Source organism: Limanda limanda, chromosome 8 (assembly GCF_963576545.1).
Source record: "Limanda limanda chromosome 8, fLimLim1.1, whole genome shotgun sequence".
NCBI lineage: Eukaryota > Metazoa > Chordata > Actinopteri > Pleuronectiformes > Pleuronectidae > Limanda > Limanda limanda.
Genome location: NC_083643.1, coordinates 8,531,572 through 8,556,153, shown reverse-complemented (window position 1 = coordinate 8,556,153; position 24,582 = coordinate 8,531,572). Strand labels below are relative to the sequence as shown.

The 24,582-nt window shown below is 39.1% G+C and overlaps 1 protein-coding gene across 1 annotated transcript; it reads left to right on the top strand.

Annotated features, from left to right (window-relative positions):
* The first annotated feature begins 4,416 nt into the window (after positions 1–4,416).
* On the top strand, positions 4,417–7,203 carry LOC133009104 (innate immunity activator protein-like). The gene is made up of 6 exons (XM_061076510.1): positions 4,417–4,575; positions 4,676–4,907; positions 5,089–5,136; positions 5,391–5,700; positions 6,323–6,475; positions 6,821–7,203. Exons 1-6 carry the CDS (start codon positions 4,417–4,419, stop codon positions 7,032–7,034), a joined length of 1,116 nt encoding a protein of 371 aa, XP_060932493.1. The 3' UTR covers positions 7,035–7,203.
* Positions 7,204–24,582: the final 17,379 nt, after the last annotated feature.

Below are 24,582 nucleotides of genomic sequence, written 5' to 3'. Positions count from 1 at the left end.
TTTTAAATAAATGAACATCGACGGTAATTGAGTGTTTGAGTTCTGAGACATGACAGAGAGCCAATACAAGGACCCTGTAACTGGCCTAAATGGAAGAAGCCATTATATTATTTACACCTATATCTTTTTTTAATTCTCTATATGGTGATTTTTTACTACAACTTAATATGACATTATATGAACTTCATAGATACAGTGTTATCATGGTACTAACTGCTAATACTTTAATCTGTCTTTGCTACTAATAACATATACACACTGGCATCAATTTATACAGTGAATCCGTGAATCTGTTTCAGTAAATCAAACAATCAAAAACTACAGATATCTCTGGTCTCTCAAGGCAGCTGTAAAACTATGAAAATATAAAATAAACTTAAAAATCATGATATATGCAGGGTGGTAAGAAATTGTATATTTAGAAGCATTTACAGAAAAGGTCAATATATTTATAAAGAAAGAACAAGTATAAAGAGGAATATACGCATAGAAAAAAGACCACACGATATATTAATTTATTATTCATTAATCAAAACAGATTACAACAACATCTGTGTACAAGAATAACAATACACAAAGTATATTTGGGCTTTGAAGTACAAGCAAAATCACAGTGAAATAAAAATTTTAGGGCTGCAAAGCAGCACTGGGTGGGCCCGAGCACATCCATTTTGAAGCGTTGCATGCTTTTTGTCTGAAAAAACAAAAATAACCAGTTCTGAGAGAGAGAGAGACGTAACCTTTGCAAGACATAAAGTTTCCTTTGATCTAGGAAGACTGAAATCAAAGGATTCATGGTCCATGTATGTCCGCGTTACAGAACATCGTGTTTTAATGGCGTGTAATCAAACTTTGACGCCACGCCAGTTTTTATCTCCATCTTGTTGTGATGACACTCATCTCAATTTGAAGTTGATCCGATGAAAACCCTGGTACAAGTGTATCAAAGAAAAAATGTGGAATATGGCCAAAATGGCCACTAAATGAAAAATAGCAGGCTTCCTGTTGTGTTTTTCCAATTGCACCAAGAGACTTTTTTGTTTGTCTGGTCATGATACACCTGTATATCGATTTTTGTGAAGATAGGTCAATGGGAACACCTTCCGGGGGTCTCGGGCTGTCTCGGGGGGCACCGTTGAGCCATTTTGCGACGCCCATTGAAAATTCCTTCAGAATACGTAAATTTTCACCACTTTCTAACTTTTTGCATAAACAAATTTTGGTAAGAAGTTGAGCATGTTAAAGCCCTCAAAAAGCCAATTCATTTGCCTGAATAATAATAATAATAATAATAATAACTAGCGACACAGAACTTTTTTACGCCTGCACTGAATCTCACATGCAGGTGATGAGTTCCATTCAAACACTGAAGATTCATTTTAATGACGCAGGAATCATCAATTAGTAATATGTTACAAAACATTTCATCATGGCCTGGATTTTCGCCACACCTTCCTTTTGATGTGAACCAGTCGGAGCCCACAACCGGCTGCGTCACAAACTCAAAGTGAATAAATAAGGGCTGCTCCCTCAAAGTTTTCATCAGGACTCACACACTGTTCACTGTCGAACACTCAGGTATGTGAACACTCACTTTGTTTCTCCTACAAATCTGGTTTTACTATAAATATCTTGGGAAGGAAGGAAGGTTATCTGCATTATCCCCGAGGGGCCATTTGTTTTACAGCCAGCGGTAAAAGATGAAGATCTTTATCCATGTTCGTCTAATGGAAAGTTTGTTCTGAAACCTTCAGTGGAAAACTCTTTATATGGACAGAAGAAGAAGAAGAAGTGATCTTTAGTTCATCACTGTGGAAACATCAGCAGCAGTTAAAGTCTGTCTGCTTCAGTATCACCTGCCAGTTCCAGTGCTCATGTTTCTGATCAGCTTGGTTTGAATGATATAAAAACAGATTGATTGACAGACATGATTGACAGCTGAGACTGACTCCTGATTGATCAAGTCCCTGTTTGACCCTGTTTAACACAAGATGGCTGCCTGGACTATCTTTATTTACATAATGTTTTACATCAGCACAGTTTTCAGCCCGAAACTTAAAGAGGCCTCATGGAAACTTCCTGATGATCTGGTGACACCTGCTGGTTGAAGGAAACAGAGTTTGAGAGGCAGCAGAACAAATGATTTTAGTTTGAATGAAGAAGCAGTCATTTGATTTTATGTTGGGGGGGTCATCACACGAGGATATTGAACACTGTCATCAGTGGGTTCGGTGAAAGTGACATATCCGTACATGTTGTGATATATAATATTATCATAATAATTGTAATAATACCATTAATCTCTGCAGAATCACTGACACCAACATGGAGAGGGCTGAAATTGACTTGGATCCGGCTGCCGCCGCCGCCGCAAAAGCAGCCGACGCCGCAAAAGCAGCCGACGCCGCAAAAGCACCCGACGCCGCCAAAGCCAAACCCAAAGCCAAAGCCAAAGCCAAACCCAAACCCAAAGCCAAAGCCGAAGCCGAAGCCGAAGCCAAAGTCAAAGCCAAAGCCAAAGCCAAAGCAGAAGCCAAAGCCAAAGCCAAAGCCGAAGCAAAAAAATATGCCAGAGCCCTATCCGCAGCCGAAGCCAGAGTTCTAGCCAGAGCCAAAGCCAAAGACGAAGCCGCCGACAACGTGAACCCCTACGGCCGGCACTTCCGCGGCGATCGCAACATCTACCACAACAGCGACAGCGAAATTGAAGACTATTAAGGATTGTTTTCGTCTTGGTGTTGGATCATGTAAACATCTGAGTACAGCGAGATGTTACCAGTTTGTTTTTAGCTTATTTTTTATATGTTGGATAAAAACAATTTTCATACAATTATCAAAATCTGCTAAATAAACCTGAGAAGCTGTTTCTTGAAAACCAAGTGTCCTGTTCATTTCATCTTTGGACCTCCGTCACAGTTTATGCAGATCATGTTTTCATTTTGTCCAGACGAGGTCGAACTGGAGCAGAATCCAGAAAAGCTCAATAACATAAACCTCCAGAAATCACGATGCGTCACTGTTGGGACATGGTTTTTTGCAAAACGTAGGCCTCTCTTTCAGCCTAAATGTGTGGACAAAACCTGAAAGCACATGTTCTTCGCTTGAGAAAGCCGCATGTGCTGGAGCGAACTCAATCTCCCAAGAAGCCACAGGTTCCATTGTTCTGAGACATTCAAGGAACTCAGTCTGCCAGGGGGCCACAGGTTTCTTGTGTTCTGGACATCTTCACACATAGGTGCGAAGTTCTAGAAGGATCAACTCCAATTGGTCAATCTGGCCACATGACCTGGGGGACACTGGGTCTATAAAAGACCACGGCCTCCTCCAATTCTCTCTCTTTCTCCAATCCCTCGGAGGTCGGAGGGCTGCTCCAGCTCTCTTCTCCTCAACTCTCCAAAGGAGCAGGCTGTCCAGCCTCTCCTCTCCTGCATCGCCTAGAGAGGGCCTGACTGCTCCTGCCTGGCATCTTCTCTTTGCATCCAAATCTACGAGAGGAGCGCAAAGGTGCAGCTTTCAGCCCACCTTCTCAAGGAAACCTCCTCGCCCTTCAAAGGTCGAGCTTCCAGCCCACCTTCTCAAGGAAACCTCCTCGCCCTTCAAAGGTCGAGCTTCAAGCCCACCTTCTCAAGGAAACCTCCTCGCCCTTCAAGCTCTTCCATTCTCCTCGCACGATTCGATATCCTGCAGGTAAGGAATTCAACAAGCGAGAGCATCACAGCTTAACAGCACCGCGGAAGCAGAGACCACACGAACCAGAGACCTCAACGCCAAGACGAACGGCGAACCGCACAGCAACTTTCTCCTCTCTCTCCTTCTCTTCTGAGGACTTGTAACATACTGGGCTTAATAATGACACTAGAACTAAGCAAGTCTGTTTATTTGATTCTGTGTGATGCTTTTAAAGTTTGATATATGTGGTGTTATTGTAGTTACAAGCTAAAGGACAGATCATTCTTTCCTGTTGACACTGGGCTGGGCACTCCTGTTGAGACACGCTCAGGTGAACTAATGGCAGACATGATGCGTGTGACTCAAAGAAACACTTTTTAATGACTGTTCTTTAATCAAATGAGTAGCCTTGCTTTGTCATGCTCCTGAGTTTGGTTTGGACACGGATACGTGTTGCAGTGTGAACGTGAGACTGAAAGAATGTGTTGTGAAAGGATATTTCACAGCATTGTGCAAGAGATTTCCTGATCTTATATGCCTCAACTTGCAAGATTAGCAAAGAAACTTCTATATCATCTCGAAACTGCCACAGTTTCGCTTGAAAAAAACTGCAAAAGTGCATATCTTTAATCAAACAAATAAACTGAAAGGATTTTTTAGTGTTTTATTTTGATTAATCTTTGTGTTCAAGCCTTAATCTGTCCTAATTAAATATATTCATTCATGTTTAAAAAAAGATTTGTGCACATGATTTTGATTTTTAAGATTGTCTGTGTTGTTCAGGAGTTGACCGGGCGGCTGTCAGATGATTACCCTCTACTGCCTGGAGAGAAACGTCCAAAGATTCGCAGACGCATCGGAGCTACTTTTAAATTGGATGCTCAAAGCATCCCTCGGGGATCAGAGGTACAATTACCATTTAGAAACCACAGAATATCTGATTTTCCAACTATAAGTAAAGATGAAGAGTCACACTGTTTATCCTCCTGTCACAACCTCTTTCCAGAAGTCTGAGCTGATTTTAGTGGATGCTGAGTTGGCACTTCAGATGAAAATATACGAGGCGGCGCGAAAGCTGTTCGATGAGGATCACTACAGTAAGGCTGTTAAAAAGAGCCGTTCACAGCAGTGCAAGAGAGAGGAGAAGAAACTTAAACAGCTCCAAGACACGTCCTTCCAGCTGCGGCTGAAGCACGGCCGATCATCGCCACTCCCTGCTTTCAATATTACACAACAAGGTGAGAAACGCCCGGCCAGACCTGAAGGTAGTTTGTGGTAAAATTCCTATTGTTTGTGCAGAATTTTTTTTCACTTTATAATAAAATATCTGAATGTAGCAGCCCTTGACATTTAATGAAATGTGTCATTTTATACTTTTCAAATATATGAAAATGTTTTTTTTCTATGTTTGTTTTAAAGATTTGGGTGCATCCGATGACAGCTCCCTGTCTGTGGTGCAAGATGAAGGTAAGATTTTCCCTGACTCAGTTTCTAACAGTGCAACATCAGATCAGTGTTTTACTGACGTTTTAAAGCTGGACAGTGTTTCTCACATGACGAGTTGACCATGAAACATGTGGCAACGTGAGCAGAGTCCAGCAAATGTGGATCTTTACCCCTCAGTGCTCAGTGTAGGTTCATACAGGCCCCTTGGAGATGCATAGATAGCAACACTTAGAAACGACACCATACACCGTATAATTATGTTTTTTTTTTTCTAGAAGTGACAAGCCAGTCATCACAGCCGTCTTCAGGATTCCCCTATCCAGCAGAGACGGATCCTCCCCAGCCTCCCACCGTGCCCTCACAGTTCTGTGTGGACGGCCCCTGCGCGTCTCCATCTTTTGATCAACAATCCCAGCTGCTGCTGACACCAAATCAGTCTCCCCACCCGGGCTTCGACTCCTCGCTGAGTTTCAACTCGAGCCCAGTGTACGACGCTCCTCCCATCCAACACTCCCCGTGGACAGAGTCCAGCCTGGACCAGCCCTTCCAGAAGAGCAGGAGGTCTCGCTCTTCAACCAAGACCAGGTAACACTGGCCATTTGTCGTGACTCTTTTCCTGTTAGTCAGGTTTTTACCACTAAAGAAGCAAAGTGTAACCTATGGGACTTAGACAATACTTTGTCTGTGTGAAATGCATCTCATGGTGCTGCTAGTAGCATTAACTACAATGTAGACTTGTGTTGGTAAATGTGCAACACTGCCACCTGCTTTTGCACAGGTGCTACAACAGCCAGTGTGTAGAGCGCAGAACTATAAATCTTAATAATTTATAATGACACCTTCAAAAGGAATTGTAATTCAGTCTTTATTGTCCAGTAGTCGAACAGTAATAAAACCTCTTAACTGGGACAGTAGCTATTCTTCTTTGACAGTGTAATAGATCAGTGTTGTGCACATCTGTGTACATAAACTAATGAGATAAGAATGCAACATGTCCTAGACAATACAAAAATATATTATGGAATGATGTTACAATCTTTTTTATTTTATGTTTAAAATGTTGTCACTTGAATTTCCACCATTGATAGCTGTCATAAAAAAAACAATGTCTGGGTATTTTTTCAATTAAATTTTTTTGATATATGAAAACCCAATTTGAGAATAAAATTCTAATATATTTTTGTGCATCATTTTGTGTGTTCAATAGTCCAGCTAAGTCTGAGCTGCTGCCACCGTTGGAGGCTTGTTTAGCACATTCAGCTCTGCCGCTTCAACTCTCCCATCTGAAGCTGAGTCGCGCCCAGTCCAGCAGTGTGCCTTCCACACCAGAGATGTGTGTGCACAGACAACTCTCTCTCAGGTATCTGCACATGCACATCACAGCCCAGTTCATGTAACTATGTGCAAATTGATCATATACATTATATTACTGCGGGACTTTTCCATTGCATTTTATTTTTAAACCCAATTGGAGCTAAATTAAATTAGTTTTAATAATTTTCAATGGAAAAAATATAAAATTTGGGTGTTGAAAAGACATTTTAAACTGTAAAATTACAGTGTGGACTAAAATGAGTTGTCGGCTTTTATGGAGAGTTCCATTTAAACTGTGAGATGTACATACAGTATTTATAAGTTGTGCAGTGTCTTTTCTGAGTTGCCTTGTTGATATAGTTGCTATATAAAATTGTTTTGTTTTACACAGGTTGTCCAATGAACCTTCATTTGAAAATGTCCGTGGTCGCACCAGAGGACCAAGAAGGCGACTGACGGATTATGCAGTAACTTTTCCAGAGACTCCTCTCTCCGCAGTGGCCTACGGAAGCCATGCTAGCTCTGAGGATAGCAACTCCGAACACTCGTTTACATCTTACAATAGCTCCCCCGCATCAGGAAGCGTTTCACAACATTTGTCTTGATTTCTCAGAGAATTATTCATGGACCTCAATGAAAGACGTTATTTATGAGTGTGTGCGGAGCGGGGGGGCGTGATCTCCCCTGACGACGCCTCTATTCACGAGAGCAGCTGCAAAGTTTGGCTTCAAATTTTAAAGTTTTTTTTTCTGTAACAATTGAAAGAAGTGATCATCAAAGACATTTACTCATCATCATCATCATCAGTCGTCTGGTTTTCACAATTCAAAACTTATTTTAAACACAAAATTTATATTTTTATTATTGAAAAATACAAGAATAATTTGTTTTCTTGATTATAAAATATATATTACAATGATTTTTGTGAAGATCGGTCAATGGGAACACCTTCCGGGGGTCTCGCGATGTCTCGGGGGGCACCGTTGAGCCATTTTGAGACGCCCATTGAAAATTCCTTCAGAATACGTACATTTTCACCACTTTCTAACTTTCTGCAAATTTTGGTAAGAAGTTGAGCATGTTAAAGCCCTCAAAAAGCCAATTAATTTGCCTGAATAATAATAATAATAATAATATAAAATTTTTAGGGCTGAAAAGCAGCACTGGGTGGGCCCGAGCACATCCATTTTGAAGCGTTGCATGCTTTTTGTCTGAAAAAACAAAAATAACCAGTTCTGAGAGAGAGAGAGACGTAACCTTTGCAAGACATAAAGTTTCCTTTGATCTAGGAAGACTGAAATCAAAGGATTCATGGTCCATGAATGTCCGCGTTACAGAACATCGTGTTTTAATGGCGTGTAATCAAACTTTGACGCCACGCCACGGTCACACCGTGTGATTAAAAAAAAATCAATCAGTCAGTTTTTATCTCCATCTTGTCGTGATGACACTCATCTCAATTTGAAGTTGATCCGATGAAAACCCTGGTACAAGTGTATCAAAGAAAAAATGTGGAATATGGCCAAAATGGCCACTAAATGCAAAATAGCAGGCTTCCTGTTGTGTTTTTCCAATTGCACCCAGAGACTTTTTTGTTTGTCTGGTCATGATACACCTGTGTATTGATTTTTGTGAAGATCGGTCAATGGGAACACCTTCCGGGGGTCTCGGGCTGTCTCGGGGGGCACCGTTGAGCCATTGAGTATGTTAAAGCCCTCAAAAAGCCAATTCATTTGCCTGAATAAGAATAAGAATAAGAATAAGAAAAAAGCCCTCAAAAAGCTTATTCATTTGCCTGAATAATAATAATAAGAAAGAATGAAAGTAGGAATGGTTGTGTTTTTGTGGCCATTGTGCATTTTTGTATTTGTTGAAAACATTGGAACATACACACAGGAACTTGGGACTGTTCCAATAAAAGCACTTAATGAAAGATGTACATCATGTACATAATATTATTTTTAATTTATTCTATTGCCTTTTATTTGGGTTGTATTATCTGCTAACATCCAGCTAACTGTGCTAGCTCAGGGTTAATAAAGATATTTTACATTTAACCAAACTACCAGAGTCTGTGTGAAGGAAAGTAGTAAGGAAAAACTACTAAAAAATAATAAAGAACCAGGAATGCTCAACCCTGGAAAGTACCAACTATAAAAAAGAATTAAGGATAAATATAACATTTTTAGGGCTGCAAAGCAGCACTGGGTGGGCCCGAGCACATCCATTTTGAAGCGTTGCATGCTTTTTGTCTGAAAAAACAAAAATAACCAGTTCTGAGAGAGAAACAGACGTGACCTTTGCAAGACATAAAGTTTCCTTTGATCTAGGAAGACTGAAATCAAAGAATTCATGGTCCATGTATGTCCGCGTTACAGAACATCGTGTTTTAATGGCGTGTAATCAAACTTTGACGCCACACCACGGTCACACCGTGTGATTAAAAAAAAATCCATCAGTCAGTTTTTATCTCCATCTTGTCGTGATGACACTCATCTCAATTTGAAGTTGATCCGATGAAAACCCTGGTACAAGTGTATCAAAGAAAAAATGTGGAATATGGCCAAAATGTCCACTAAATACAAAATAGCAGACTTCCTGTTTTGTTTTTACAATTGCACCCAGAGACTTTTTTGTTTGTCTGGTCATGATACACCTGTGTATTGATTTTTGTGAAGATCGGTCAATGGGAACACCTTCTGGGGGACTCGGGCTGTCTCGAGGGGCACCGTTGAGCCATTTTGCGACGCCCATGAAAATTCCTTCAGAATACGTAAATTTTCACCACTTTCTAACTTTCTGCAAATTTTGGTAAGAAGTTGAGCATGTTAAAGCCCTCAAAAAGCCAATTCATTTGCCTGAATAATAATAATAATAATAATTACAATTTCAATAGGGTCTCACCAGACACCTTTGATGTCTGTGCTCGGGCCCTAATAATAATGAAAAAACAAAAATAAATATGAATATTTGCTACAACATTAATGTGGATACCAGCAAGCAGAGGAATAAAGATCAAATATATTTTTGCTCTATTGCCCTTAACTGGGTTCGTTTATGAGATTATAATTGTAAACCAGACACCTTTGATGTCTGTGCTCGGGCCCTAATAATAAATAAATAATAATAATAAATACAAATATACGGAGGAAAACTTCAGTTTGGTTTTGTTGCATTTAATTGAAATTTGAATAAAAAGAAAGGAAGCGAACAAGGAGGAAACAAGGAAGGAAGATAAGAAGCGATGGAGAAAAGAAGACAATACAACATTAATATTAACTAACATTTTTAGGGCTGCAAAGCAGCACTGGGTGGGCCCGAGCACATCCATTTTGAAGCGTTGCATGCTTTTTGTCTGAAAAAACAAAAATAACCAGTTCTGAGAGAGAAAGAGACGTGACCTTTGCAAGACATAAAGTTTCCTTTGATCTAGGAAGACTGAAATCAAAGGATTCATGGTCCATATATGTCCGCGTTACAGAACATCGTGTTTTAATGGCGATTAATCAAACTTTGACACCACGCCACGGTCACACCGTGTGATTAAAAAAAAATCCGTCAGTCAGTTTTTATCTCCATCTTGTTGTGATGACACTCATCTCAATTTGAAGTTGATCCGATGAAAACCCTGGTACAAGTGTATCAAAGAAAAAATGTGGAATATGGCCAAAATGGCCACTAAATACAAAATATCAGGCTTCCTGTTTTGTTTTTACAATTGCACCCAGAGACTTTTTTGTTTGTTTGGTCATGATAGACCTGTATATCGATTTTTGTGAAGACAGGTCAATGGGAACACCTTCCGGGGGTCTCGGGGGGCACTGTTGAGCCATTTTGCGACGCCCATTGAAAATTCCTTCAGAATACGTAAATTTTCACCACTTTCTAACTTTCTGCAAATTTTGGTAAGAAGTTGAGCATGTTAAAGCCCTCAAAAAGCCAATTCATTTGCCTGAATAATAATAATAATAATCATTACAATTTCAATAGGGTCTCACCAGACACCTTTGATGTCTGTGCTCGGGCCCTAATAAATATGTGTGTGTGTGTGAGCACAGACACACACACACACACACACACACACACACAGTAACACACACACATTCAACCTTATTAACGGGATAAAACCTCTAGAACCAGACTCAACAAGTGACTCGACCGGTTGGTGAACATTCCAAACATAAAGTCCCAACATTGAATTCATTCAGAAGGTTGAGAAGAACAGACCAGCAACAGACAGAGAAAAAACAAGTTATTAATATTAGACATCCTTAAGTTTGACAATCAGTTTCTTTAATCTCTATATTTCCTGTTCTGTTAGAACATCTTCTCCAACAACATCACATGTTTTAGTTCGAGGCGTCGCTGACTCAATGAAAGAGCTCAGGTCAGAGAACCGATCTTCTACTCGTCTGGGTCCTTTAGTTTTCTGTTGTAACGTTTCGATGTCTGCAGCAGAGTATTGTCTCCTCTGGATGCTTTCTTTTCTGAGACATGTTTAACAGATCTGATCTTCACTTCCAGTCTCATTAATCACTTCATCCTCTTTGTTTTCTGGCTATTTGTCACTTTCTGGTGTAACTAGCTCTGCTGAATGTCTAAGGCCACGCCGAGGTTTGTGATGTGGACATTTCTGTAATCCCTGATATTGTTGCTGCTTGCTGCATGATGCACAATGTTTAGAGGACAACAATTTTGGCTGAATGGAACACTGCTGCAGCAACTGACCTCCTACAAGAGCATGATACAGAGACCCCCCCCCCCCCCCTCTCCTGTGGTAACTGCTTGCTGTCGTTGGTTGTTTTTCAATTGAACAGTTTTCAAGCTCTGTGCTTTGGGTCTTTTTACCTTGACAATCAAAAGTGTTGCGTAAATCCGGTAACTTTTGATGAATCCATAATGAACATGAGCCATGTAATCCCATTGTCAAAACTGACATGTTGATATTCACCTATTTTTTATGTTTTATTTTGCTTGACAATGTGTCGTGGGCTTTATGATTTCGTATTGATTTCTTATGCTTTATAAATAAAACTACCTTGCTTTGTCGTTGATTGTTCCATCTTTTAACAAATACCTATCCCAATTTCAACACCTAGTGTCGGGGGGTTTGAAAAAAGAGCAGACCCACAACCAGGATGATGTGTTGTTCTTAAAGAGTGGTAGATTAATGTTGTTAAAGTCGTTTTCATCTATCTAACAGTAAGACTGAGATTATAAGATATATGAGACTCAGATTTCAAAATATGAATATTTGCTACAACATTAATGTGGATACCAGCAAGCAGAGGAATAAAGATCAAATATATTTTTGCTCTATTGCCCTTAACTGGGTTCGTTTATGAGATTATAATTGTAAACCAGACACCTTTGATGTCTGTGCTCGGGCCCTAATAATAAATAAATAATAATAATAAATACAAATATACGGAGGAAAACTTCAGTTTGGTTTTGTTGCATTTAATTGAAATTTGAATAAAAAGAAAGGAAGCGAACAAGGAGGAAACAAGGAAGGAAGATAAGAAGCGATGGAGAAAAGAAGACAATACAACATTAATATTAACTAACATTTTTAGGGCTGCAAAGCAGCACTGGGTGGGCCCGAGCACATCCATTTTGAAGCGTTGCATGCTTTTTGTCTGAAAAAACAAAAATAACCAGTTCTGAGAGAGAAAGAGACGTGACCTTTGCAAGACATAAAGTTTCCTTTGATCTAGGAAGACTGAAATCAAAGGATTCATGGTCCATATATGTCCGCGTTACAGAACATCGTGTTTTAATGGCGATTAATCAAACTTTGACACCACGCCACGGTCACACCGTGTGATTAAAAAAAAATCCGTCAGTCATTTTTTATCTCCATCTTGTTGTGATGACACTCATCTCAATTTGAAGTTGATCCGATGAAAACCCTGGTACAAGTGTATCAAAGAAAAAATGTGGAATATGGCCAAAATGGCCACTAAATACAAAATATCAGGCTTCCTGTTTTGTTTTTACAATTGCACCCAGAGACTTTTTTGTTTGTTTGGTCATGATAGACCTGTATATCGATTTTTGTGAAGACAGGTCAATGGGAACACCTTCCGGGGGTCTCGGGGGGCACTGTTGAGCCATTTTGCGACGCCCATTGAAAATTCCTTCAGAATACGTAAATTTTCACCACTTTCTAACTTTCTGCAAATTTTGGTAAGAAGTTGAGCATGTTAAAGCCCTCAAAAAGCCAATTCATTTGCCTGAATAATAATAATAATAATCATTACAATTTCAATAGGGTCTCACCAGACACCTTTGATGTCTGTGCTCGGGCCCTAATAATAATGAAAAAACAAAAATAACCAGTTCTGAGAGAGAGAGAGAGACGTAACCTTTGCAAGACATAAAGTTTCCTTTGATCTAGGAAGACTGAAATCAAAGGATTCATGGTCCATGTATGTCCGCGTTACAGAACATCGTGTTTTAATGGCGTGTAATCAAACTTCGACACCACGCCACGGTCACACCGTGTGATTAAAAAAAAATCTGTCAGTCAGTTTTTATCTCCATCTTGTTGTGATGACACTCATCTCAATTTGAAGTTGATCCGATGAAAACCCTGGTACAAGTGTATCAAAGAAAAAATGTGGAATATGGCCAAAATGGCCACTAAATGCAAAATAGCAGGCTTCCTGTTGTGTTTTTCCAATTGCACCAATAGACTTTTTTGTTTGTCTGGTCATGATACACCTGTATATCGATTTTTGTGAAGATAGGTCAATGGGAACACCTTCCGGGGGTCTCGGGCTGTCTCGGGGGGCACCGTTGAGCCATTTTGCGACGCCCATTGAAAATTCCTTCAGAATATGTAAATTTTCAGCACTTTCTAACTTTCTGCAAATTTTGGTAAGAAGTTGAGCATGTTAAAGCCCTCAAAAAGCCAATTCATTTGCCTGAATAATAATAATAATAATAACAAGTACACTGTACCGGTAAGAGAGGTAAGTGTACTTTACCTTCCACTGCTCTCGAGGTAGGACTTGCAACACCACCACATCTCCGTTCAGCGCTCTGTTGCGAGCTACAATCCCATCCAGAAATATATCCCGCAGGTCATCCTGCAAACACACAAGAGATTTCTAACTTTTCTGAAGACCCATGTTCTGGTAGTGGCTTATACAATGAAACCACATGCAAAGTCACACTTCCTCATTTACCACCTGATAGCAACCAGTCGGTTATACAGAACTAAACCGGCTACGGAGGCTGGAAAAATGATTTACTGAATTAATTCGCGGTGCAAAAAATACCTGGAAATTAATCAATTAATTTAGCTCTATAATATGAAACTTACAGGAGAGGGGATGAAAGCTTCCTGGTACTTCTTAGGGTTGATTCTTAGCTGTCCCTGCAGAGGAAGAAAAGGAGTTCAACGGGACAAAAATACAAAACAATCCTAATAATCATTTTCATCAAGTTGCACTCGTGAAATTATAATCAAATACATTAATAAGCGTAGAAAATTAGCATGTCCACATCATTTCACCCCCTGTGTAATTCTATAAGTTTACTATGGTTTAGGAAGAGTTATAATGTACTTGAATAAGCTCTCCTCTCTTCAGGCCATGGGAAACGTCCTCAGCTGTCATGTAAGAGTCAAACACTTGTTTCTTGGATCCTTTTCCTCCTCTGTTTTTGCCTTTGTCTGCCGGAGAATTGGTTGTCGAAGCTGAAAAGAAATGGAAATTGATATAATCCATCACAATAAAATGTGTCTACACCTGCTGAGTGAGAATGAATGTGTCAACGGCAATTTACCTCTGATTTGCTGCGTTTTCTTGTCTTTACCATAAGGAGACTTGGGCCTTGACATTTGGGTAATCGCTCCAGGCACTTCTGGGCTCTGCTCTTCTTCTGCATTCTGGGGCAGATTCTTTTTCTTCGGCTTCTTCATCTTCTCTTGTTCCTGTCCACTTGTGCCGGCTTCCTTTGGGGACTGGGGACGTCCATCAAAGCTGGGCTCTTTAGAGGCAAAGGAGTCCTTATTTTTCTTCTGCTGCTTCTGTTGTTTGTTGGAATCACTAAGGGTGACAGAGCTGAACTCTTCTCCAGACTCAATGTCTCCATCTTGGCTGGTGGTGGTGTCCCTCCTCGGTCCCCGTCGCTGCCTGTCAGTGCCATCCTGCTTCCTTTCACAGTCTTGCGGCGCAGTGCGACCGCTCAGCTTCTCCATGTGCAGAGCCAGTGAGCTCTCCTCTCCTTTACTTTTCAAAGATGAGGGGGAGAAGTCACTTGAATCAGAGAAATCATTAAGCACTTGGTCCCTTTTGCGCTGTGGTATGTTCAGCCTGTCACTCTGGGCTTTGACCAGCGTGCTTGGCAAATTCGTTTCCCTTTGAAATGACAAGTCCTTTGCATATTGGTCCAGATACGAATTGAACTTGCTGCTGCGGTGCTGGCTGAGAAGTCTGGCATATGCATCTTTCTGAGGAGGGGCGCTTGGCTGATCCTGTTTGCGCCTCGGCTCTCGGTTCATGTGAGCCTTCTTAGATTGCTGAGGAGGATCCATGTGGCAATCCCTTGAAGATGTTGCCTCTGAAAAAGCACAGAATAAAACAGTTTTCAATGAGAAGGTGGTAAACACCAGGGAGCCCAGACTGGACTGGTTTGCTGAGATCAAGCAAATTTGCCTCACATGAAATATTTTATTCAGGAGCATTGAAAGATGGGATGATTAATTTGATTAATTTGAAAAATGTAGTAAATATACTGTTAACCTAAAGTCAGATTGTTGGGAATGAAATATGAGGGTGGTGATAGAAATCCCAGTTCTTTGAATGTAATGTTGTTTGTTATTGTCATGTTATGGGTTATGGGAACTATTCCTCTTTGAACTGCGTATTGTGTTAAAATCTGAAAGGCTTCAATACGATATTAAAAAATAACCAGTATTATATTATTTTCTATGTAAAAACTCTGTAAAAAGAGCAGTAAAACGTTTTCTTGTGTCTAATGCAGGCACAGTTTAATTTATGATCAAAGAAGTACCGATAAATGCAGTATGGTCAATATTGTGTCACAGCTGACGGCTCGTAAAATGCTAAAAGATCTTATATGTAGCCGGGAGAAAAGCCATGGAGAGCTTTAAAAGCCATCAATAAAATCTTAATATCAATTAAAGCCCTCAAAAAGCCAATTCATTTGCCTGAATAATAATAATAATAATAATAATAATAATAATAATAAATAACAAGAATAATATAAAATTTTTAGGGCTGCAAAGCAGCACTGGGTGGGCCCGAGCACATCCATTTTGAATCGTTGCATGCTTTTTGTCTGAAAAAACAAAAATAACAAGACATAAAGTTTCCTTTGATCTAGGAAGACTGAAATCAAAGGATTCATGGTCCATGTATGTCCGCGTTACAGAACATCGTGTTTTAATGGCGTGTAATCAAACTTTGACGCCACGCCACGGTCACACCGTGTGATTAAAAAAAAATCCGTCAGTCAGTTTTTATCTCCATCTTGTTGTGATGACACTCATCTCAATTTGAAGTTGATCCGATGAAAACCCTGGTACAAGTGTATCAAAGAAAAAATGTGGAATATGGCCAAAATGGCCACTAAATGCAAAATAGCAGGCTTCCTGTTGTGTTTTTCCAATTGCACCAAGAGACTTTTTTGTTTGTCTGGTCATGATACACCTGTATATCGATTTTTGTGAAGATAGGTCAATGGGAACACCTTCCGGGGGTCTCGGGGGGCACCGTTGAGCCATTTTGCGACGCCCATTGAAAATTCCTTCAGAATACGTAAATTTTCACCACTTTCTAACTTTCTGCAAATTTTGGTAAGAAGTTGAGCATGTTAAAGCCCTCAAAAAGCCAATTCATTTGTCTGAATAATAATAATAATAATCATTACAATTTCAATAGGGTCTCACCAGACACCTTTGATGTCTGTGCTCGGGCCCTAATAATAATAATGAAAATATAACATTTTTAGGGCTGCAAAGCAGCACTGGGTGGGCCCGAGCACATCCATTTTGAAGCGTTGCATGCTTTTTGTCTGAAAAAAACAAAAATAACCAGTTCTGAGAGAGAGAGGACGTAACCTTTGCAAGACATAAAGTTTCCTTTGATCTAGGAAGACTGAAATCAAAGGATTCATGGTCCATGTATGTACGCGTTACAGAACATCATGTTTTAATGGCGTGTAATCAAACTTTGACGCCACGCCACGGTCACACTGTGTGATTAAAAAAAAATCCGTCAGTCAGTTTTTATCTCCATCTTGTCGTGATGACACTCATCTCAATTTGAAGTTGATCCGATGAAAACCCTGGTACAAGTGTATCAAAGAAAAAATGTGGAATATGGCCAAAATGGCCACTAAATGCAATATAGCAGGCTTCCTGTTGTGTTTTTCCAATTGCACCCAGAGACTTTTTTGTTTGTCTGGTCATGATACACCTGTATATCGATTTTTGTGAAGATAGGTCAATGGGAACACCTTCCGGGGGTCTCGGGATGTCTCGGGGGGCACCGTTGAGCCATTTTGCGACGCCCATTGAAAATTCCTTCAGAATACGTAAATTTTCACCACTTTCTAACTTTCTGCAAATTTTGGTAAGAAGTTGAGCATGTTAAAGCCCTCAAAAAGCCAATTCATTTGCCTGAATAATAATAATAATAATAATAATAATAATCCTTACAATTTCAATAGGGTCTCACCAGACACCTTTGATGTCTGTGCTCGGGCCCTAATAATAATAAAAATAAATGTGTGTAGATTGAAACTGCACAGGTTGGTGGAGGCATCCGTAACCACTTTAGTTTAAGCTCTATGTTTGTCTGTTCCACTTTTTAACACCTCCTACTATTAGGGGGGAAAAAAGACTGAACTGAGGTATTCATTATGAAATGTTCAGCCATGCGTTTAATGTGATCATCTAACACCAAATACATTTTTCTCCTAATTAGGAAAAGCAATTATGAGGTCTCGGCTTCTATATCACCTCTTGTTGTTTTTTTTCATTCAACATGATCATGAACGACAACAAGAGCTTTATAATTGCATGTAGCTCTGCAGTTCATTTAAATATGGACTCGACCACATTCTCTGCCAAATAAGGGCATAATCATGGTGGATAGTTATTCTAGCCAGATCTATATGGAAAGAGACATTCTTGTAGGAAATATAATTTCAAGATGTATTTTCTGCAAGCGCAAAATAGGACTTGCTTTTCGCTATTGTTAAAGTCTGCTGTGAGCTTGAGGAAGTTAAAGCTTGCAAAGCACAATAGCACTGAGCAATTGGTTTGTATGGAAGGTGTAGGCATCATCAATGTAGCGATTACCCTTCAATTTTTGAATATCTGTTTAATTTTTTTCTTTATCATGCACTCAGTAATATTTACATATTTATATGTTGGCCCCATCTTACTCTCTAGACAAAGCGGTGCAACAAGAGTCTTTGCCAGTTTCAGACCAACACAGTTTTCTCCATAGCAGCATTTACATCATATTCAGTGTTGGCTGCAACCTCCTCTCTCTCTATATATTTCTCTCTCTCTTGGCTCTAAATAGTCCCATGCTCAATGCCTTGTGCAGGACAACACTGCTGTGTGACAACAGCTGTGACTAATCTGGATAAGAAATCCTAAGTGGAACAGGAAGACATAAAACAAAACACAAACTGAAATAATAATAAATTAAATAAGAGAAATAATGTTTCATTTATGTGCATTATATTCCATAACTTATAGCACGTGTCATTTTTACACTATTAATGTAAAACAGCTATGACCAACTATCTTTAAATAATCATGTTACATTCCAAATGTTTTTGGAGCTGATATTTTGAAAGTTTTAAGGGCAATGTGAATTCAAAGGAATAATAATAAATATATATACAAATATATATACAACTAAAATATATGAAAATATAACATTTTTAGGGCTGCAAAGCAGCACTGGGTGGGCCCGAGCACATCCATTTTGAAGCGTTGCATGCTTTTTGTCTGAAAAAAACAAAAATAACCAGTTCTGAGAGAGAGAGACGTAACCTTTGCAAGACATAAAGTTTCCTTTGATCTAGGAAGACTGAAATCAAAGGATTCATGGTCCATGTATGTCCGCGTTACAGAACATCATGTTTTAATGGCGTGTAATCAAACTTTGACGCCACGCCACGGTCACACTGTGTGATTAAAAAAAAATCCGTCAGTCAGTTTTTATCTCCATCTTGTCGTGATGACACTCATCTCAATTTGAAGTTGATCCGATGAAAACCCTGGTACAAGTGTATCAAAGAAAAAATGTGGAATATGGCCAAAATGGCCACTAAATGCAATATAGCAGGCTTCCTGTTGTGTTTTTCCAATTGCACCCAGAGACTTTTTTGTTTGTCTGGTCATGATACACCTGTATATCGATTTTTGTGAAGATAGGTCAATGGGAACACCTTCCGGGGGTCTCGGGCTGTCTCGGGGGGCACCGTTGAGCCATTTTGCGACGCCCATTGAAAATTCCTTCAGAATACGTAAATTTTCACCACTTTCTAACTTTCTGCAAATTTTGGTAAGAAGTTGAGCATGTTAAAGCCCTCAAAAAGCCAATTCATTTGCCTGAATAATAATAATAATAATAATAATAATAATAATAATAATGACCAATGGAACATTGTTGTCATTACTCTTTTGAGCTGATGAGAAAGACTTTGGGTAGGAGACAACAAAGTACACCATGTAAACCTTTTCATAAAGGTAAAATGTAAATTTCACTTAGACAACGGATTAAGTCGTCTTAGCTCACACTCCTTTGTTGTTAGGATGCTATATCTCTGGAGGTTCACTGTTTTTTCTGGTGTATCATTGTCAACTTCAGCCTCTTTATTTCACACACTTATCAGTGTTGATATGTTTCACAGCAGCTGTAGTATTAAGCAGTTTTTGTATTAAAAGTATTTTTGTAAGAAATGTCTCAGTGCAAGTAAAAGCAGAACAACTCAAATAATTGTTTGTCTTTTTTAATTGACTTCTGTGTAATTTTCTCCTACATTTCCAAAAATGTGAACATATTTCAAAAGGATCATGCTGAGCATTTAGAAAACAGTAAATCTGAGGCCATAAATATTTTTTACAAATTTCTAAATCATCAAAGCAACACATCCTTTGGATTAATTTTTTTTTAATAAAGATTCAATCAAAGAATCACATTTCCCTCATGTGACCATTTGGTGATTTGACATGTGTTGATCTGAGATGTATCCATTCAGGCACACACTGAACCAGGGGTTCAGAGCTTGTTGCCAAGATCAGTCAGGCCAATACTTATGACACAGTTTACACATTTCTCCTAAATTGAAAATTCACAAAGATCCCAGTATAAACTTTTATATCAAAATAATAATTAGCTGCATTATTCGATGTATCTCACTCCTCAGCAATTCAAGACTAATTAAAGCCCTCAAAAAGCCAATTCACTTGCCTGAATAATAATAATAATAATAATAATAATAAAATTTTTAGGGCTGCAAAGCAGCACTGGGTGGGCCCGAGCACATCCATTTTGAAGCGTTGCATGCTTTTTGTCTGAAAAAAACAAAAATAACCAGTTCTGAGAGAGAGAGAGACGTAACCTTTGCAAGACATAAAGTTTCCTTTGATCTAGGAAGACTGAAATCAAAGGATTCATGGTCCATGTTTGTCCGCGTTACAGAACATCGTGTTTTAATGGCGTGTAATCAAACTTTGACACCACGCCACGGTCACACCGTGTGATTAAAAAAAAATCTGTCAGTCAGTTTTTATCTCCATCTTGTTGTGATGACACTCATCTCAATTTGAAGTTGATCCGATGAAAACCCTGGTACAAGTGTATCAAAGAAAAAATGTGGAATATGGCCAAAATGGCCACTAAATGCAAAATAGCAGGCTTCCTGTTGTGTTTTTCCAATTGCACCAAGAGACTTTTTTGTTTGTCTGGTCATGATACACCTGTATATCGATTTTTGTGAAGATAGGTCAATGGGAACACCTTCCGGGGGTCTCGGGCTGTCTCGGGGGGCACCGTTGAGTCATTTTGCGACGCCCATTGAAAATTCCTTCAGAATACGTAAATTTTCACCACTTTCTAACTTTCTGCAAATTTTGGTAAGAAGTTGAGCATGTTAAAGCCCTCAAAAAGCCAATTCATTTGCCTGAATAATAATAATAATAATAATAATCCTTACAATTTCAATAGGGTCTCACCAGACACCTTTGATGTCTGTGCTCGGGCCCTAATAATTGAAGTTGATCCGATGAAAACCCTGGTACAAGTGTATCAAAGAAAAAATGTGGAATATGGCCAAAATGGCCACTAAATGCAATATAGCAGGCTTCCTGTTGTGTTTTTCCAATTGCACCCAGAGACTTTTTTGTTTGTCTGGTCATGATACACCTGTATATCGATTTTTGTGAAGATAGGTCAATGGGAACACCTTCCGGGGGTCTCGGGCTGTCTCGGGGGGCACCGTTGAGCCATTTTGCGACGCCCATTGAAAATTCCTTCAGAATACGTAAATTTTCACCACTTTCTAACTTTCTGCAAATTTTGGTAAGAAGTTGAGCATGTTAAAGCCCTCAAAAAGCCAATTCATTTGCCTGAATAATAATAATAATAATAAATACAAATATACGGAGGAAAACTTCAGTTTGGTTTTGTTGCATTTAATTGAAATTTGAATAAAAAGAAAGGAAGCGAACAAGGAGGAAACAAGGAAGGAAGATAAGAAGCGATGGAGAAAAGAAGACAATACAACATTAATATTAACTAACATTTTTAGGGCTGCAAAGCAGCACTGGGTGGGCCCGAGCACATCCATTTTGAAGCGTTGCATGCTTTTTGTCTGAAAAAACAAAAATAACCAGTTCTGAGAGAGAAAGAGACGTGACCTTTGCAAGACATAAAGTTTCCTTTGATCTAGGAAGACTGAAATCAAAGGATTCATGGTCCATGTATGTCCGCGTTACAGAACATCATGTTTTAATGGCGATTAATCAAACTTTGACACCACGCCACGGTCACACCGTGTGATTAAAAAAAAATCCGTCAGTCAGTTTTTATCTCCATCTTGTTGTGATGACACTCATCTCAATTTGAAGTTGATCCGATGAAAACCCTGGTACAAGTGTATCAAAGAAAAAATGTGGAATATGGCCAAAATGGCCACTAAATACAAAATATCAGGCTTCCTGTTTTGTTTTTACAATTGCACCCAGAGACTTTTTTGTTTGTTTGGTCATGATAGACCTGTATATCGATTTTTGTGAAGACAGGTCAATGGGAACACCTTCCGGGGGTCTCGGGGGGCACTGTTGAGCCATTTTGCGACGCCCATTGAAAATTCCTTCAGAATACGTAAATTTTCACCACTTTCTAACTTTCTGCAAATTTTGGTAAGAAGTTGAGCATGTTAAAGCCCTCAAAAAGCCAATTCATTTGCCTGAATAATAATAATAATAATCATTACAATTTCAATAGGGTCTCACCAGACACCTTTGATGTCTGTGCTCGGGCCCTAATAATCCTTACAATTTCAATAGGGTCTCACCAGACACCTTTGATGTCTGTGCTCGGGCCCTAATAATAATAATTATATCTCTGCTGCAGCTAAATTCATTGGGAACACAATGAAATATAGTGATACTAAAGAGTCTCGATCAGACTGCCTCACACTGTTAAAGCCTCGCGCTGCACTTACTATGATGTTCTAATCCTTATAGTTCACATCATAAAAACCTAAACAGAAAAATGTATGCACAAATTTCACCTCAAAGGAGATGGCAGTGAATGAACCTGAATATATACAGATATGACAGATAGTATATGTATCATTTTTTTTAACTCACTTCTACTTCAGAAAGACACTATGTGAATCTGTGCTGTCTAATTTGTTATCTATTGAAGATACATAATAGCATATAAATATTACAATTATTTGTATGAGTCTACCCTGCGTATTTGATATTTTCAAATAAGATAAGATAAGATGATATTTTATTAGTCCGCATATTACAGCAGCAAGAGTCAAATAGTCATCAGTAAGTAATAAGTAACGTGCAAAACTTAAGTGTAAGGATAATACAAATATGAATGGAACAATGACCAATATATATAATGTAAAAAACAGGAAAATTAGTGAAATATGACACAGGCATAGATTTTTTTAAAGATCACAGTTTTTTCCCCAGAGCTTGAAAAGGCACAAGTTACAACCAGTACATTTTAAAATCACACAAAAACCAACAAAAAAACTAAAAACATCTTGTAATGTGGAGGAAAGAGAAAAAACATGTTCCCCTTTGTCCATATCCATCCCATTTCTCATCACTCCAAGTCTCTTGAAAATCCCATAAGTCGTTTTTGGGTAAGCAAACAAACCAACAAGTTTCAATTAAGTTGCGGTACGATTAGAGACAATCATTCTTCAAATGCTAGATTATTAAATGCTCCATGCCATTGTAAATATGTCCCTTTGTGTAAATGAAAACATTAAACTTGTTGCTTTACTCCTCACAGGACTCAGTTAAGGACACAGTGGTTTTATGTGTTGTTTTGATTAGTCTGGTTGGGACGGAGGTGGGGGCCACTGCGTGCAACACGTTTTAATGGTCGCTCATTGTTTATTATGTATGAGAATAAAGATGCAACATGACATGGTAATCAGTTTGTAACCCTGACCAATTTATTCTGTAATCCGGGGGGCGTGCTCTCTCAAGTGTGAAAATGGGGCCGTATGTGTCTTGCTCTCTCTCTGTCTTGCTTGTTTCTGTCACTGCGTCTGTGACACAGAGGATCATGGGAGTTAATGGGGCGGGACTGTGGTCAACAAACGGGGTTATGTATCGGCACAAACAAGAACACAGTGAGAAAACAGACCCTCCGGATTCACTCAAAGCTGTCTGAAAGATGTCTGCCCTTATGAATATGCTTATCCCAGTTTAGCATGAACAACAAAAAAAAAACCTCATTTATTAATGAGCAACAATGGCCTCTTTAGCACTAGTCGCCGTTGGAGACATTGCGTGAGATCATAATATAAAACAACATTAATGAAAACCTTTAATGGAAGATGTTTATGAGAAATAAAATCGAATGAAAAAGAAAATCAAATGCAAACGGCGGGAGGTTCCACCGATCACCACTTAAGCACATAGTGACAGACAGAGACGAGCCCGCAGCCAGACACACTGTCAGAGGTGTGTGTTTTGTCTGAATAAGCGTATTAACCTACATAACACAGACCCCCTCAGCTCAGAGGTGTGTGTGTCCAAGCTGTCCACCAACGCAGAGAGCTAAACCAAACCTGTAACAATAACACGAGGGAGGGAAACGTTCATAGGGTAAAAGCTGAGGTCAAGTGTGCTGAAGGTGCAGTTATGGTATTTTTGTAGGCACCTGAAAATGGGATGGGAGGGACAAGAGGAACACAATATCAAAGAGGTTTTTGAGCTACTGTTCTGCCTCTTTTGTCCTCTTGTTTACAAACAGAGCTCTCACTGTCTTGATATATGTGAAAGAAATATTCTAAGACGAGGTCAGTCTCTAGAAATGCTGCTGGATTATATGATTTTGATAATCAACTGTCTGCATTATGTAAAGACAAACTTTTGTGAACCATCATGTTTAATGTTGTGTAATATAGATACATTAGGTAATATATACTTTTTTAAGGGATTTTATATGGGATGCAAAATGGCCCAATGAGGCAAAATGGCTCAGTGAGGCACTATTTAAATAGCATGACACACGACTCTCTCTGAACCAGACTGTATGTTAAGATGGACGAAGAGACAGAGCCCCAAATGTGAAGCCAAATTATCTGGATCGCCCCCTGTTGGCTGGCTGCAGTATAGGATATAAACCCTGCCTCCTCTACGTTAGCAGATGGGACATGGACCAATCTAAAAGGTCCGAAAATACGTAAAATTTAGTAATTAAGGTAGTTTGTATCACTGTGGTGTTTGTCCAAGTGTTATTTTGTTTGGTAAATTTGGTTTTAAAAATATATGTCCATATCTTGCAGAGACTGTTTCAAAATTAAGTCAAAAGTGCAAGATGGCAGGGCCAGAATAAAGGATATTTTGGCTTAATTTTGGGACTGGAGTGAGAGGAGACTTTTCATCCA

Bases quoted from the DNA above. Each gene is read 5' to 3' on its own strand.
- LOC133009104 (XM_061076510.1), top strand. From the start codon at position 4,417: ATGATTTTGATTTTTAAGATTGTCTGTGTTGTTCAGGAGTTGACCGGG. The intron at 4,908-5,088 runs GTGAGAAACGCC...TTTGTTTTAAAG, and splicing joins TTTCAATATTACACAACAAG to ATTTGGGTGCATCCGATGAC. The intron at 5,137-5,390 runs GTAAGATTTTCC...TTTTTTTTCTAG, and splicing joins GTCTGTGGTGCAAGATGAAG to AAGTGACAAGCCAGTCATCA.